General features: G+C 35.2%; 3 protein-coding genes across 6 annotated transcripts in view; 1 reads left to right on the top strand and 2 right to left on the bottom strand.

Annotated features, from left to right (window-relative positions):
- Positions 1 to 6290: 6290 nt before the first annotated feature.
- LOC116847942 (alpha- and gamma-adaptin-binding protein p34-like) lies at positions 6291 to 8974 on the bottom strand. The gene is made up of 6 exons (XM_032823553.1): positions 8744 to 8974; positions 8127 to 8296; positions 7940 to 8054; positions 7038 to 7187; positions 6811 to 6921; positions 6291 to 6737 (listed from the first exon to the last, which is right to left on the bottom strand). Exons 1-6 carry the CDS (start codon positions 8805 to 8807, stop codon positions 6559 to 6561), a joined length of 789 nt encoding a protein of 262 aa, XP_032679444.1. The 5' UTR covers positions 8808 to 8974; the 3' UTR covers positions 6291 to 6558.
- A 3609-nt stretch (positions 8975 to 12583) lies between these two features.
- On the bottom strand, positions 12584 to 16049 carry LOC116847948 (protein CREG1-like). Its single transcript, XM_032823578.1, has 5 exons — positions 15604 to 16049; positions 15106 to 15260; positions 13186 to 13305; positions 13019 to 13100; positions 12584 to 12942 (listed from the first exon to the last, which is right to left on the bottom strand). The coding sequence occupies exons 1-5, from the start codon at positions 15881 to 15883 to the stop codon at positions 12731 to 12733; spliced, it is 849 nt and encodes a 282-aa protein (XP_032679469.1). The 5' UTR covers positions 15884 to 16049; the 3' UTR covers positions 12584 to 12730.
- A 1106-nt stretch (positions 16050 to 17155) lies between these two features.
- The window catches only part of LOC116847945, an 8258-nt gene continuing 7590 nt past the window's right edge, over positions 17156 to 17823 (top strand). The window contains exons 1-2 of one of the 4 annotated variants that reach the window (XM_032823568.1): positions 17156 to 17446; positions 17586 to 17756. The gene's annotated coding sequence lies outside the window, so the exon portion shown is untranslated. Of the gene's footprint in view, positions 17761 to 17823 lie in introns of all 4 variants that reach the window. The other 3 variants (XM_032823569.1, XM_032823567.1, XM_032823570.1) reach the window with 3 other exon arrangements.

Here is a 17823-nt window from a genome sequence, read left to right as displayed (position 1 = left end):
CGGGATATTCAGTAGGGTTCTCTACGAGGATAGAGAAACCCAGTAAGGGTTTATTGATTTACCTAAAAATCGACTGGCGACTGTTCGGAGGATCTGGAATCACATCTACTGGAGCGGATCTAATTATCTCAAGGAAGTAAGCAGGACCCAAGACTTGGAACCGAGGAGGACACATCCTACAACAAAGGAAGAAGTCGGTAAGTCCCTCAAACGTAAGAAAACGCGAGGCTCTCGGACGAGGCCCGGTTACAACCTTAAGGCTGGTTTATGATGGCCGTAATCTGTTAACTTATGCCAGAACCGTAAAAAAAATAATTGACCAATCATAATCGAATTATAGAAGAATAATCGACTGTGATTGGTCAATTTTTACGGTTCCGGTATAAGTTAACGGATTACGACCATCATAAACCAGACTTTACACTCGGTCTATCTATTCTTACTATGTCTATGGCCTAACAAACGTAGTAAAGGCGTATTTTGTTAGATAGCGTCTGGAAAATGCGCCTAACTCTGACCATTGAAATTAGGCTGGTGGCCGCTTTCATGCTTCTCTCTGGTTCCTAACCCATGGACATGAAGGAACATAGACCAGAGGATGAAGCAATGATGAGGAGGGGGATCAGAGCGTCAGCCACTATATGGGCCACTAGTGATGCCACCTATCAGTACTTTGTATCACCTATATTAATTATGTAATAATACAGAGAAGCATTTATACATAAAAATGAGAGAAAATATCTACGCATTAAAATTTAGTGTCCTTTAAATAATATTAATTTATTAAATAAATGTCTTTGTGTTACAACGATATTTCTTTGTTTTGCAATATAAAAATAGCGAGTATTAATATATTTTATAATGATACTTTTCATTAAGTGCAGTTTATGAGACCATAAAAAAACTTTGGTCGTTGCAATGATTAATTAAACTTGCAAAGAAGTTATTTCTATATATAATATATATAGAAGTACGGTTTATGTAATATTATGCACAGTATATTTCATATTAAGTGTAATAACATGGTTTTCTTTTGTAATAAATCTAATACCATTTACCATCAATACTTAGATCATTTCGATAATCCAAATAATGTTACCATTGTCAAATAAATGGCAGCACAAGTGGCCCTAAATATCTAAACATGGCCGAACATCGAAACTCTCTCCCCACCATTGCTTCATACCTCGCACTCATAGTAGACCCTTAAAGCATATATATATGGAGGGGGATTTGCGTATGCCTCCTGTAGACCAAAAGTGTCTCCGATATCTGTGCGAGAGAGGAAAGTATACATTCCTATTCCTCCTCTGCGCGCATGTACCAACATGCGTCAATTGTTGGGCTAATGCCTAAAGTTTGTCCAAGTTGCTTTGGGCTCTAAATAGAAAATAAGAAGGCAATTAATATAAGACAACAATGCCTTGCATATATTGTGTGTTGTGTGGCAATCATGATAAATCGATTTCCTATCATACGTAAGTAAATATAATCTTTTATTTATTTATCATTCAATAAAGTTTATAATAAGACGTAACATTCAGGTTAGGTTTTACGTCAAGTTAAGCGTATATTGTAATTTTTTGTTACCCTACGTAATAAAATTAAATATTTTTTTTATTTCTTTACAGATTTCCAAAAGATGAGGAAACTCGCAAACAATGGTTAGCATTTTGTGGTATTAAGGAAGACGTTCTTAATACCATCACAAAATTATATGCTAATCATTTCCGGGAAGAAGATTTTATAAAGAAAGCTAAGGGTACACGAACGAAACCCAATGCTCTGCCATCTGTTCATCGAAAGAAAAGAAAACGATCTCAACAGTCAGATTCTGTCAGTTAAGTTTATTATAGCGCACTAAAAACAAATATTATTATTGATTATTGCAATATACCAGTAAAAAGTAATAATAAGTACAGATTTTATACCTTGTTGATTAGAATGAATAGAAACATATTAATTAATACGTAATGAAATTGAAATTTATATAAATTTACGTTTATATCACGAAACGAAATGCGTTACAGATATGGTATCTAAACATTATGTTAGACATAAATTTACAAAATTAATACAGTTTAGACATGAATAAAATGTTTATTAATCACTTGTATATTTCATAATTATGTATAAATATTAATCTCAAGTGTACAGGGTGGGGCATTTAACTTGAGACATCGAAATATCTTGAAAACTGTGAAAGGTATAAAACAATATTTCAGACAAAAGTTGCGTTTTCTTGCATTTCCTTAAAGTACTAAAAAATTAATACAAAATTCTGCAAAAATTCTCAGAGCTCTATCAGACGAAAATAAATAACTTTTATCTCCTGTCAGCTCTATAACCTAACCTATCCTGTCAACTTCAACGCATGCGCACAGAGGACGAATAGGAACGTATAGCTTTCTTTCTTGCACAGATATTGGAGACACTTTTGTGCCAGAAATCCCCCTCCATATATATATATGCTCTAAGAGTAGACCCCACCCAGATAGCACAAGATCTCCTGAGGACGTCCTAAGGACGTCCTGAGGACGAAGAATGTCCTCAGGATGCCCTCAGGATGTCCTCTGGACATCTGTGCTATTAGGGCAATGCTCCATCCTTCAAGTCTATGGCCGGTATTTATAGTCAGATCTTATATTTAAGATCAACTTAAGTACTGTCTTAAGATGTCATGAACCAATCACAGAGCCGTATTCGCATCTTAAGACATTACTCAAGACAATCTTGAAATAAGATTCGACAATGAATACCGGCCTATGTCCTAACCAATATTTAGTTCTCATTCAAGAGTTCTTCATCTCAGAGAGCGCTACTAATGTTTGTTCACAGATGTCTATACCAAACTATATTGCTAATTAAAGCTTCGAACGTGTGTCGTGTAAGGTTTTCGATTGCATGCGAGAAAATGACAGTGGTCTTGTGTGTGTGACATTGTGTCACTTGTGTGAGTATTTACACCGTACAATGCGATTCAGCGTGAGTATTAAATTACTGTCGTAAAACCAAAAATGCCATAAAATATCTTATTCAAAAAATGTAAAAAATGTAACAAAAAAATAGATAATATTAGATGTTATTTGCTCTGCTCATTTTCAACAAAAAAATTTTATTACTAAGCGTAGTGAAAATATGTGTCGGTAGCCATTTTCTCGCATGCACCGGAAACGAGTGTATGAAGTTGGCACCCCACTTTTTGAAATTTATAATTTTGAAAGTTGTTCCAGATTGTTCTGACTTTGTACCACATTGTTCCAAAGTGATATTGCTTCATTCGAAACGGTTTTCGAATAAAACAAAAAAAATGATTTTTTGAGCTGGCACCCCACTTTTCGAAAATCGAACATTCTGATACCGCAATAGATTGTTCTAGTTGTTCCAAACATTGTTCCAAAAGGACAAATCCGTAAGTTGAATTATAAGTCAAAAAAATGTTTTTGACCTGGCACCCCATTTTTTGAAAATAAAACATTCCGATACCGATATAGATTGTTCTAGTTGTTCCAAACATTGTTCCAAAAGCACAAATCAATAAGTTTAATTATAAGCCCGAAAAATTAAAAAAAAGTTTTTTGACAAACAGTCTATCGGACCAAGAGTAAACTTATACTATCTTTCTTGTTCCAACCGAGATCTTTTTGTTCTGAGTTGTTCTAGGCTTAAGAATTATAGTTCTAGAGTATGAGACTCAAGATAATTCGTTCTCCGAAAATTCGTTAAAAAATCGATTTGACAGTATTCGACGTCAAGAGTAAACACATGCTTCCTTTCTTGTTCCAACCGAGATCTTTTTGTTCTGAGTTGTTCTAGGCTTAAGAATTATAGTTCTAGAGTATGAGACTCAAGATAATTCGTTCTCCGAAAATTCGTTAAAAAATCGATTTGACAGTATTCGACGTCAAGAGTAAACACATGCTTCCTTTCTTGTTCCAACCGAGATCTTTTTGTTCTGAGTTGTGCTAGGCTTAAGAATTATAGTTTTAGAGTATGAGACTCGCGTCATCCGTTCTCCGAAAATTCGAAAAAAAATCGATTTGACATTACTCGACGTCAAGAGAAAACACATCTTCCTTTCTTGTTCCAACTGAAATCTTTTTGTTCTGAGTTATACTAGGCTTAAACGACGAAGCAATTTCGTTTTATTTTGTCATGACATTTTGTAATTATTTCCGCCAATTTTCCTATAATAAAGATTAATTTTTGTAAGAAATCATCTTTTTCTTGAATTTTTGTCACCTCAGAAATATATTTCAATCATCCTTATTTTCAATCATCCAAATAATTATACTTTTTTAAATCAATATATAGAACTTTTTTTTTAAGAAAATAGATTTATCTTAAAAAACCTGAAAATATTTTTGTTAATTTTAATATGTTGTTAAGTTATGAATTTTTTTTACGAAATTACATTTTTTGTCGATTTCGGCAAATTTAAATTGTTATTGCAAAAAATTGTTAATAAATGACTAAAATAACTATTGGAACATAAAATATAATCTCTCTAGAGTATCCCAGAAGTTTTTCAGATTTTTTAGACGAGTTTAACAAAAAAATGTTACAGGACTTAAAGGGGTCACCGTACAAACGGCGTTAGTAAAAAACATAATGCAAACGGAGGGTTAAAAATATTTTATGTTTCTACATAAATACATATATTTACATTGCCTTTAGCTTGAACGGAAAGTTTTTTTGGCTTACGCAACAAGTCGTCATATTCAACCCAATTGGTACCATTACGTACATACGCAGTGTAATGGCCAACTGATGTTTCGAAATTTTGCTCATGATATACAACACATCCAACGTGAGTATAATTCTGTTCATTTAATTTGATACAAAGTGGAATGTCACCCAAAACAGCCATAATCGAATTTTCGATAAATAATTGCGCACCGTATGATATGCTCATAGTACGTTCCCCGTCACATTTGTTACATCGGAGTTTTACAATTCTTGTGAGTTAGCGGCGGGACAAAATTGGTGGAATAAGAACAATAAAAAAAATAAACGTGTTTATTTGGATGCATTTTCGGATGAATTTTCGGAGAACGGATGACGCTACGAGTCTCATACTCTAAAACTATAATTCTTAAGCCTAGCACAACTCAGAACAAAAAGATCTCGGTTGGAACAAGAAAGGAAGCATGTGTTTACTCTTGACGTCGAGTACTGTCAAATCGATTTTTTTACGAATTTTCGGAGAACGAATGATCTTATGAGTCTCATACTCTAGAACTATAATTCTTAAGCCTAGAACAACTCAGAACAAAAAGATCTCGGTTGGAACAAGAAAGATAGTATAAGTTTACTCTTGGTCCGATAGACTGTCAAAAAACTTTTTTTTAATTTTTCGGGCTTATAATTAAACTTATTGATTTGTGCTTTTGGAACAATGTTTGGAACAACTAGAACAATCTATATCGGTATCGGAATGCTTTATTTTCAAAAAATGGGGTGCCAGGTCAAAAACATTTTTTTGACTTATAATTCAACTTACGGATTTGTCCTTTTGGAACAATGTTTGGAGCAACTAGAACAATCTATTGCGGTATCAGAATGTTCGATTTTCAAAAAGTGGGGTGCCAACTTCATACACTCACCGGAAACTCTATCGGATACAAACCGTTATATGCTTTTAGATAGCCTGTTAGCAATTTAGTATAGACATCTGTGTGTTTGTCACATAAATTCAGTGAGCTATATACATACTTGTCAGAGTAAGGAGAAGTTTTTTAAGTATTTTAAAGTTGTGCATAATCAGTTACAACCCTGATAAAAAAAAAAGTTGATAGAGAACGATATAATAAAATTCTATCGTTCTATCGTTTTGAATATGGATTTTGGTTCGTGAATTCACAAATGTGAATAGTGTTTTATCGTATACGATAGAATACTATTCACATTTATGAGATCAAAAACCAAAATCCATATTTAGAACGATAGAATTCTATTATATCGTTCTCTATCAACTTTTTTTTACCAAGGTTGTAACTGATTAAGCACAACTTTAAAATACTTAAAAAACTTCTCCTTACTCTGACAAGTTTGTATATAGAAACCATATTCAAAACAATAGAAAATGATAGAACGATAGGATTTTATTCCATCGTTCTCTATCAACTTTTTTTTACCAGGAAAGTGTCATTTTTTTATATATTTGTTTATTTTGATATATTTTGCAGAAATGTTGAACATGCATTTCCTCGCATCTGAAATCGTAATTCCTCGCTTCAAGAATTCCACCGTAAATAGTCAATAGCCTCAAAATAATATATTGCGACAACTATTAAATTATTCTCAAGTATATTTTACTTATCGTACGGATGTACAATTTCATAATGCTAATTAATCTTTCCATCTGCATGCTCACACAAGAGACACTATACACTTAAATTACATGTAACTTTTTCGCTGTATAACACTATTTGCTGTGGTGCATTCCTGTACACGTTGTCAAGTTATTTTTTTTCGTGTTCAACAGTCGTCGCGAATTGTATCTTACTAGTCCTGAGCTAGTTAGTTTCAAATTCCTTTGGAAACAAGGAGTGATATCTAGTTAGGTGTTTCCTCAATTTCCAGAAGATCCCCGCCTATGGCCCTCCAAAATGCAGTCACTATTTGTTCAGCTACTCTGCGTTTCTCGTTAGTCGGTAAAGATGCAGCATGTTCCTTCATGGCCATCAATTGGCTAAACAACTCTCCAAAGTCTGCATGCTCACCCATGATACCATCTAAAAATTCCAATATGATATACAACGATACGTTTGTTGGATATACTTGTCCTTATTTCTGATCCCTACTGACCGAGCATATCTTGCATACGTAGTGTCTCGGATGGATCGCAAGTTAACCGGATGTTTTCAAATAATTCTCTAATTTCATTTACTTCTAGTGTTTCCTCCATACATGGCTTATCTGTAACAAAATACACTACAATCTTTATTTGTCTATAAAAAAAAATAGAAAGAGATATTATACAGGTTTTTCTATCTTGACAGTAGTAATTTAATAGTGACAATTTCGCGCGCAACCTTTCAGTACGATATTAGACCATGTATGAGCGTGTAGAGCTTCTACAATCCTTTCGATACCATATTTGTTGCCTTCTATATCAGATTCTGAATCTCCTGTTTGGTCTAATTCGACTAGCTCGAATTTGTTTTGCACACACCAATTCAATACTGGAAAGTATACAAAGAATTAACTTTATAATTGCAACTTACTTTGCGATCTTTTTTCACGTATCAATGGCTTGGTTTACATCGTGCACTTGATACACGTATTAAATAGTAACTTTCTATTAGATAATCTTAATATCGACAATGGCGACGCATTCAATCAATACAAAATGTTTTGTTGATGAATATTATATCAGCTGAATATATCGTTGTTTATATATATCGTAGATATTAAGATTATCTAATAAAAAGTTACTATTTAGTACGCGTATCAAGTGCACGATGTAAACTAAGCCATTAAACTTTAGACAGCCAGAAGCTGTCACAGTTGTTTCAAAGATTTCCAACAAATTTATAAAAAGCGAAAGATACATCAATTTATAGATATTAAAAGTAATTATTTGTGGCGAGTGCGATTAACAATCGTCAACATTATAATTTTTCTTATCTAAATCGTCCCACTTTCTTCCACTGCTTCATTGACCTTTTCTTAATCAATTTCAACGTTTTTTTCAAATACTAAAACTTTTCCTCTTTATTGTAGTAATTAAAATCAGTTTTGTAAAAATAAATTGTCCGAGGCTAAAATTTAATCAGAGCCTCCTATACTTGTCAAATCAGGTGCTTTGAACAATTTGAAGCTGCTGCATAAAGTTGACTAATATGATAAAGTTGCAAGTTCACAAATATAAAAGTTGATTGTGAGAAACATGGCTGTCTAAAGGTTAGACAATATTTTGTGTTGCAATATGTACCCTTATCCCTTAAAAGTGTGTCGGATATTGCACTGCAGGAAAATAAAAGTACTTCAGCTGAACTTGACTGAGTGGTCAATAATGCCAAGTGTTCCAGTTCTTGATCAACTTTGTCCTACAAAAATCAATCGCTATCAAAACATATTAATGCTATTATTAAATTGTCTAGTGCAAGCTCGTGTCTTACTGTCTGTGGGTCATGGTATACAATAAATGCAACCACTCCTTCCATTGAAAGTTTGATGGACAGCTTTTCTGTGGTACACACCAAAACCTGTGATGTGTAATATTTGTTATCTATGTTCCACAAATAATCCACAGTATCATCTTGCTCTGATAAATGTACTGCACCTATGTCTATATGGACAACATACAAAAACATTTTTGTAAGTGGCTTAATGATGACTGCTTTCTAGCAAAAGACATAGGCGACTCAAAGCAACATACTGTTCAACAAAATGCTTTCTTACGACACAAATGTACACAGCTGAATCAGCATTTGTGTATGGAATTTATGACTACCAATTGCTTGAAGAATATAATATATATAAATTCCGAAATACTGGAAAAAACAGCACTGCTTTTTCATAAGTTTATATATATATCTACATTTTGTGTTTGTAACATCTATATGTTCCTTGGTACAATAATATCATGGTACTTATTAGCAACTAAGCTATATACTAATGACAATATATTATTAGCCACACCGTTCGAGCAATCGCTAAAAAAATGAAACCAGAAAAAACTCACGCAAAAGATTTGATTGTACAATATCGATCTCACATTGATAATTTTACTCACTCTCTGCGATTTCTTTTGCTTTTCCTTCTTTCGTGCTAGCAATCAATATTCTAGGTAAACTCATTGTAACAAATTAAAGTATATATTCGAGAAAAATATTTTAATAAAATTTTCTTCAATCTAATAATTGTAATTTCTTCGATCTTATAATATATGCAAATAAATACTCGACATACGTCAGTAAGTTGGAGGTTAGAAGTTAGGTTAGATTAAAAAGAAAGGTCTCTCTCTCTCTCTCTCTCTCTCTCTCTCTTTATGATTGCAAGGGGGTGGGACTCGATTGACCACGATACGATTGGACACAGATTGTAATGATTGGTTCGACCTAGTAATTTACTAGATAATTCTTTTCATCGATTGGTTGTGTCCAATTGTACCGTGGTCAATCGGGACGCTCCCATTGCAAGGCTGCCTTCCAAAATTCTACTCGGTGGGTAGAGTATATTTAAGGCTGCGTTCGGAAACATCACTCGAGTACTCTCCCTCTCTTTTGATCTCATTCTTGTATTTCGCTCACTCCAACGGCTATCGTCTAGTTGTGTGCACACAGTGTGTGTTTCCGAACGCAGCGTAATTGACCAATCATGATAAAGAAATCCTAGTTATCTTTGTTCTTATTGGTCAATTAAGTGCTACTCTACCCGTCGAGTAGAGTTATGGAACGCAATCCAGGGGATCGATTATATATCTCAAAATAGAGATCCTGTAATAAGAGATAGGACACCATATGTCAACGTTTTGATTGGCTACGCTATGTTTGGGATACACTTCTGGTTAGGATCATTGGCTTGGTTTACATCGTGCACTTGATACGCGTACTTAATAGTAATTTTCTATTAGATAATCTTATATCGTCCATGCATATCAACAGCAACGCATCCCATCAATACAATACGTTTTGTTGATGAGCATTATACCAGCTTAATATACCGTTGTTTATATATATCGTCGATATTAAGATAATCTAATAGAAAGTTACTATTTAGTACGCGTATCAAGTGCACGATGTAAACCAAGCCATTAGCTGAATGACAACACAAGCAGTGGTTTGTTTTATTTCAGCTGCACCGCTGAACTGGTGCAATAAGTTAAAGTGAGATAAGTATACTTCCGGTTTGGACTCAAACATGGCAAATCTAGTATCTACAGGCGACGGTGTCCGATCTCTTATTAAAGGATCTCTATCTCAAAACAAAGTGAAATTGATAAAAGTGAACAAATTGTCGACCAATCAGAACTTGCACTCTATTGGCCAGACTCTGAATATAGGGACTCTAATCGGCCCGATCCCTGATCAGCTGTTGTCTCTGAATTTCAGCGGTGCAGTGTGACTGTGAAAAAGCGTGAAGCGTGTTCTACAATACGTCGTATATCGCTGTCGTATGTCGGAGTGCAACCGATAGGCCAATCAATTATCTAGTGAATTACTAGGTCGAACCAATCATTACAATCTGTGTCCAATCGTATCGTGGTCAATCGGGTCCCACCCGAAAAAACATATACTTGTCTCACTTTAACTTATTGCACCAGTTCAGCAGTGCAGCTGAAAATAACAGACCAATAGTATACATGGACTCCGAATGCCCTATGTTCTGTCGTCTAATAGAGTGAAGCCAACATCTAGAAAGAAAGAGAGAATAGAGGAGTTATAGTTTTTTTCCTATTTTGTCACTTTTTTGTCGCGCGTGCATCCATTTCTCGTTTCCATAATATAGAGCGCAACAGCATCCTGACTAGACTGGCAAATAAACGTTTTACTTAAATCTTATTGCACACTTTGTCTGTTCAGAAAAAGACAAAGAACAGAACATCTGTACTATTGGCTTCTCTTTTTTCACTGTATGCGGGATCTATGCATATTATGGGTGCGTTCCGTTTCCACGCATGATGCGCATGAAACGCAACGTTAGAGTGACAGAGATACAAGAGTGAGATAAAAAGAGAGGCAGAGCTCTCGGGTGAAGTTGTCGAACCTAGGTTAGGTTAGTTCCCGAACGCATGAGATCGCATGCACTACCTCGGAGCTGATGCAGATCATGCGTTCGAGAACTAATCTAACCTAGGTTCGAGAACCTCACCCGAGTGCTCTCCCTCTCATTTTATGTTACTTTCGTATTTCTGTCACTCTAACGCTGCGCTTCATGCGCATTATGCGTGGAAACGGAACGCACCCTATGTCTATGGTTTCTTTCTATATGTTGGGTTCACTTTTCTGGCCGTATGCGGGATCAATGTATATTACGGTCCAACGAGCGCTGCAAATGCTTTGTAACGTTTTTACTTCTTTCTCTTTCTTCATTCAAATCTGAAGAATAGAACAAGAGGGAGAAACGCTGCGCAGCATTTGTAGCGGTTGTTGGACCGCACCCTACGTCCATGGTAAGAGGCATGTAGAAAAGGATGCATTGCGTTTTGAGACCCTGCGTTCTCTCATTCGCGTATCTCTGTAACCTTCCTTACGCATACGCTTATACACATGCGCGAATGAGAGAGAACGCAGGGTCTCAAAATGCATCCTTTTCTACGTGCTCTTATCCCCACTCCTCAAATAAAGGCAAACGCTCGATCTAGATATATTATATCTATGATTACAATACATACAATCATTCTCCCTACCCCTCAAGTTTCACCCTCGCGACAATTCGCTCCGTTAGGTATTCTTACGTCCATGTGTTACATATAGATATCCATGTATTACATATAGATATCAGTGGATACTAGGCAGGTCTTTGAAAGACCTGTGACTGACTGTGATCACGTTAAGCAGAAAAACAGCTTAATCATATTATATATGATACATGCTATACATAACATACCGAAAAAAAAAATTACGACGCTTAGTAAACATGTTGATAAAGCATAAGCCGCTAGTGTTCAGCAGAAAGTCTTACAACAGTTGCAAAACTGCTAGCAGCGCAAAGCGCTGATTAAGCTGTTTTTTTCTGCTTAACGTAATCAATGGCTGCATTCAGCAGACTCAACAGTTGCACAACAGTTGAGTAATTTGTCAATGTAATTGGTCTAGATTTAGGGATCTAATAGCAAGAACCAATAATCGTTGATTGCTCACTGAGCGCTTTTTCTACTGAATGCGCCCAATGGCTGCATTCAGCAGAGAAAACTGCTTTGCAACTGTTGTAAAATTCGTCAATCTGATTGGAGTATGCTCTTAATTTGAATTGAATCCAAGAGCATGTATCAATCAGATTCACGAATTTTACAACAGTGCAAAGCAGCTTTCTCTGCTGAACGCAGCCATTGGGTGCGTTCAAAAGACACAACGGTTATACAACGGTTGCGTAATTAGTTAACGTAATTGGTCTAAAGTTAGAGATCTAACAGTAAGGACCAATAATCACTGACCGTTCACTGATCAGCTATATTTTCTGAACGCAGCCAATGATCGTAATATCAAAACGCTGATTACCCACATAGCACAAAATTTAAAAGATGTTTCAAAGACATCCAGAGGATTGCTAAATGTCCGCATAAGTCCTCAAAATATCCTAAAAATATTCCGAGGACTTCTAAATGTCCACCCAAGTCCCCAAGATATCCCTTCAAGATCTTTTGCTATGAGGGTAAGCTGTTTTTCCTACTGAAGGTAATCAGGTACAAAAAGAAATCTAACCCCGTATCCAACAGAGGAGTGTTTTTTTATAAATTTTTTTTAATTTTTAGAAGATATATTTTTTCTATTAGATGTTGCAGATGCGATCTGAAATTCGTACAAATAAAGGTATTACAGCCTTCTTTTTACCGACAACTTTAGCTTGCATTCTCAGAAATGTGTGTTGAAGAAATAATACAATTTTATTTCTAAATTATAAGAACTTTATATACATTGAATATTGTTTTCTTTTTATTTTGTACAGTATATATTTGTATATTATATAGGTCTTTCACGCTCGCGATACAAATGCAACATGAAATTTTTTATGCAACTTTTTCGATTTTTACAGTATGTATCTATATATATGTACAATTCTATGTTCTACGAGCTTCATAAATTGGGAGGTTTAAGGCGACATTAAAATTCTCTTGAGACGCCCGTTTCGTTAAAAAACGTTGTAATTCTTCCGCAATATTATCCACTGGTGGATGCAAATAATCCTTCACGTTAATGTAAGTCGGTCCACCAAAGGTGTCTAATAAAGCAATCGCTAATATCTTCAACTTGGCGAAAAAAAATCGATGATCTGCGCATAAATGAATGATGCGGTGTAATTAGATGCGAATCATTATTTTACAACATTCCGCAAAACGTGATATCACCTGCAGGCATTTTTTCCAAATGTGGATGACGACCGAATACCGCTTGTTTTGCAAATTGGTACTCTGCACTCGTGTCGTTTAGCTGTTGTTACATTAAAAAAAACCGCAATATTTTTATATAAAAATAATACGAGAGACGCGAGTATATAATTTATGAATGTACTAACTGCTTTAATCTTTCCAGTCAGGATAATTCTAGCACACCGCGGATCCATTGGGTCCCATTGTTTATCTTTACAATAGCTGCCTTGCGCCAGCGTCATTAAAAGAGATGCCCGATGGTCCTTCTGCAATGATCAATTGATCATGCGTCTGATACAATCAATAAAAAAAATTTGTCGTAATTTGAATAAAAACCAGTTATTAATATATACGTACGTGGATATCGATACATGTACAAGGATATCGTACACATATACATACCGCCAAGACATTCACGATATAATCGACAGTGATATAACTGTGCTCGTAATTAAAAAAAATAAAACCATAATACAGAATTTTTTGTATACAAAACCTGATTTCTGAGAATATTAACGGTATTACTCTCTAAATTTTTTGGAGTGAAGTTTCACTCTAAACGAGTGGATATTTACTCTAAGCGATAGTGAAAATACCCTGGTAAAAAAATTTATAGAGAACGATAGAATAAAATTCTATCGTTTTATCGTTTTCTGTCGTTTTGAATATGGATTTTGGTTCGTGAATTCACAAATGTGAATAGTATTCTATCGTATACAATAGAATACAATAAATAGTGATAGAATTTCTATCGTTAATTTCTTATAGAATACAAAATCGTGTATAATCAAATAAAATACGATAAAATACGATAGGATTCATATCTGAATTTGCAAACGAGAATGATACAGCTTAAAGAAAACGACTCAAATTGATAGCGCTATCAATTTGAATTATTTTCTTTAAACTGTCATCATTCTCGCTCGCAAGTTCTAATATAAATCCTATTATATTTTATCTGGTTATACACGATTTTGTATTCTATAGGAAACTAAATTAAATAGAAATTCTATCACTATCTATTATATTCTATTGTATACGATAGAATACTATTCACATTTTGTAAATTCACGAACCAAAATCCATATTCAAAACGATAGAAAATTATTATTTTATTCTATCGTACTCTATAAACTTTTTTTTATCAGAGTAACCACTCTGGCCACTCTGAATGGAGTAATATCTCACTTTTCATAAGAGTGAATATTTGACTCCAACTAGAGTGAAAATTTCACTCCAAGTAAAATGAATTTTTATAATTAGGTAAAAAGAAAAACCTTTATCCTTTATAAATTCTATATCCTGTTTGTGATTACTAAGATCTCTGATTATTGCACAATCTTTTTAGTGGCGTACTATTTAGTTAATTCCATTTATAAGCATGAAAAAATACGCTGACCGTAGTGGGACCTGAGAACTTCTGTTCTCGAGTCATTCGTCTTACTTCTATCGAACCACTGTTATTAACTGATGGTAATGATTTTTTATAACAGTATATACGTTATTTCCAAATTATTCACTCTTTCACGAGTTGAAAATACGCAAGTGAAAAGTCACTCTATAACTCGAGTAACGGTCGTCATTTCATTCGTCGAGCGAAAATTCGCAACACAGAGTGAAAATTTTCACTTCATATAAAGCGAAGGAATTGATTCTATAAGAATAAGAAGTCACCTTAATTTGAGTGACTCGGCTGTCACTCCATTTTTCGAGTGAGATTTTCGCTCCAAAAAATTTAGAGAGTATGTTCCGCTGATTTATTTAAGCTCGAACAAAGCTGAGGATTTCTCAGTGAGAAATAATTCATCGGTCGACATCGAAACGATCAACGATTTCTGAGTTACCCAACTTATCATTTTGTAGTACGTCTTTGAACTTGTTATCTCGTGATAATGATTATCAGAACAAATATAAATTAAAAAACGTATAATGCGTAGAAATTCATGAAAATTAACGCTGCGCAATAAAATCTATCCATTAAAAATGTCATTCTTTATTCGTTTATAACGGCATTGTTCTTTTTTATTTTATATCTTTCTTATTTTTCTATGTTGTATTTTACTCACAGCGAGATCTTGAGCAGTATAATCAAGAGGAGTGAGGTACATATATGGGATTCCAGATCCACTTCCGATAAGCCCATCGCTAAAAGAAATTAAATTTGCTACGGGAAACGTTTGGGTGTCTTTTCGTGTGCTTATCGTTGCTACGGACGCCCAATCTGTCGATAAAGATAGATATACAAAATCGTGATAATAATAATATTACATGTCTTTTCTTCGACTTTGTGTACATATAGGAAAATGATAAAGAGCTATGTTTAACACCTCTGTGTCTCTGTATCTGGGTCTGGGTATTGTTAATTACTCAACGAGTTACCACGCATACGCGCCTTATACTTTGAATAGATCTACTCTTTCATTTCATTCTTTTCTTAAAGTAATAGATATGCATTTTTAAAAGATCGGGACGTACGAATAATATAAGATCAAAATAATACTTTTGTTATTATCAGAAAAATTACGTTCAGTACATACGTACTGAATATTGCATTAATAGATTACCAGCTTGATTAACGACGTATCTGGCCATTAATGCCGCCTGATCGACTGGCGGTGGATCTGGTACATCTCGGTTATGATTCCTTTGTGCATTTCGATCGAATCTAATCGCACCAACTTGCATCGTGTATTCGTTTGTATCATACTCGCGCTGCTGCTTCTCTCGCTTCCACTCCATAAAGTCTTGAAATTCCTTCCATTGTTCACTACTCGGTCCTGCCTCAAGCTTTTTTGCTTCGCTTATCAGAAATAATACAACAACAACACTCACGACTCGCAACATTGTACACCCGGGATGTTCTCTCTACGATGATTAAAGAAAATATTTCTCTCGAAAACAAAGTTATGATGATACAGAGTATCTGACTGCACGCGCCTTGCAACTAATGTAAAATGATGGTTACAAGTTCTTTCTATGTCATGCTACGTTGTAGTACATATAACAGATTAAATTTAAAGCGCACGCGCGTACATAATATGTGCGTGTAGTTGATTGGTGAGCACGCGCGTGCGTGCGCACGTTATATTCTCAAAAGATAAATCACAGTGGATTTTGAGTAAAAACTAACAAATATCACATTGAACATTCGTAATGTAAGACTAGTCATCACAAAATGCTTAGCTTGCCTCTGTAACAGTGGCAAATCGATACCAATCGTTAAATGCTTGCGATTGTGAAAATGCAGCCAAATTGTTAATAATCTCAAAAGAGAACAGAATTTCCGTGTCTGACGTTTGGTTATGGTGCAAGGTCGAAGAAACTGGTACGCCGGCCTGTACGCAGCGGGTCTGTGAGACTCCGCGCAATGTGGGTCGTCGTCTAACTGTTCTACGTACCGTTTCTCCGTCCCTGACTGCGTACCTTTCAGCAGCAACAAACGGTTGCTTCTATACGATGATGTCCATATCCTGCATCGCATACGTTACGTCGTACGGTAACGCTAGCGGCAACAATCTCCACAATACGACAACGTGCCCGCCCACTCTTTCTACATCTTCACCCTAAAGATTCCCAGATTTTTGCTTCTCTTCGAAAGTTACTGGATAAACTCGAATTTATATGTTCATTGTTAATATAATCATTTATTGTCTGACTTTAACGTTAAACGATATCTTCATCGTATCATCCTACTTGTCCCCTAATTGATACGTATACTTGGCTCAAATTCTTCGATAATAACCGGTTGTCACACATTGAAATTTTCATACTTTACGGAAACAAAGTTGCGAAACTATTTGAATTGCAACTTTTTGAACGCAAAAATAGTACATATTTATTCCCTATATGACTTCCTCTACTATAACGTACTCGCTTTTTGTATGCTTCACACAGCATAACACACAAATTTCTGTTATTCTTTTAATTTCTCGCGCTACACCAGAGATTTACCTATTGGCTCTTCGTAATCATCCGTTTCCTCATTTCTTCCTCGATCGCGTACAGAGAGTCCTTCTCGAGAGTACATTCTCCTACTCTTCGGGTCAGTTCAAACAAGATCTTCTTCCACCGCCACCACCGGTATCCTCCTGCCACCTCTTCGTCTTCCTCCTACCAGTTAAACGACAAGGCTGTTCAGTCGTAATACGTCTTTCTTCCAGGGTTACGAGTCTGCAGATCTTTCGTGACTTCGACTTTTTATCCTTGGAGCACCAATTGCATCGTCAAGTTCGCGAGAAAAGATTAATAATTCTCCAACGTCAAAGTTTGTACGAAACCGTTATCTACAATTATCAAGTTCAGCCAATCGATGGATATGTAAATAACTCTCAGGAGCACCAGGAAACCCCAAGCGAATCTTCGTGGTCGTCTGTCTGATTTATTACACAATCTTCTCACTTGATCAAGGTATAACGACGCAGAGTGTTACACTATCCACGAGAGAAATAATCTGTCATATATTTACATGATTATTAACGAGAAGTTTCACACATTTTTTATCATTTGTGATCGATATATTATCTGTGTTAATTTGACGAATCGTTAGGTTGAACGGTGAAAAGGTGCAGAACTAGCGGAATATTGAATTAATAACAAAGATAAGTAATTGATATTTAATAAATAAAATCCCATGCGCGGAGTATTTTGGAAGCATACGAGTTCTCCAATTCTTCGAGTTTTCGGATCAAATACTAACGATTGTTAACAACGTATACGTGTAGGTAATATAGTCACAAGATCTCTCTCTCTCTCTCTCTCTCTCTCTCTCTCTCTCTCTCTCTCTC

The sequence above is a fragment of the Odontomachus brunneus genome, unplaced genomic scaffold (assembly GCF_010583005.1).
Source record: "Odontomachus brunneus isolate Ranch 3 - 2012 unplaced genomic scaffold, Obru_v1 Obru_scaffold_085, whole genome shotgun sequence".
Classification (NCBI taxonomy): Eukaryota; Metazoa; Arthropoda; class Insecta; order Hymenoptera; family Formicidae; genus Odontomachus; species Odontomachus brunneus.
The sequence above is the reverse complement of the archived record's forward strand: the minus strand, read 5'-3'. Positions and strand labels throughout refer to the sequence as shown.

Bases quoted from the DNA above. Each gene is read 5' to 3' on its own strand.
- LOC116847948 (XM_032823578.1), bottom strand. From the start codon at position 15,883: ATGTTGCGAGTCGTGAGTGTTGTTGTTGTATTATTTCTGATAAGCGAA. The intron at 15,261-15,603 runs GTAATCTATTAA...CTTTATCGACAG, and splicing joins ATACGTCGTTAATCAAGCTG to ATTGGGCGTCCGTAGCAACG. The intron at 13,101-13,185 runs GTTAGTACATTC...ATGTAACAACAG, and splicing joins TGACTGGAAAGATTAAAGCA to CTAAACGACACGAGTGCAGA.
- LOC116847942 (XM_032823553.1), bottom strand. From the start codon at position 8,807: ATGAGTTTACCTAGAATATTGATTGCTAGCACGAAAGAAGGAAAAGCA. The intron at 8,055-8,126 runs GTAAGACACGAG...TGATTTTTGTAG, and splicing joins TATACCATGACCCACAGACA to GACAAAGTTGATCAAGAACT. The intron at 6,922-7,037 runs GTTGCGCGCGAA...ATTTTGTTACAG, and splicing joins GTCTAATATCGTACTGAAAG to ATAAGCCATGTATGGAGGAA.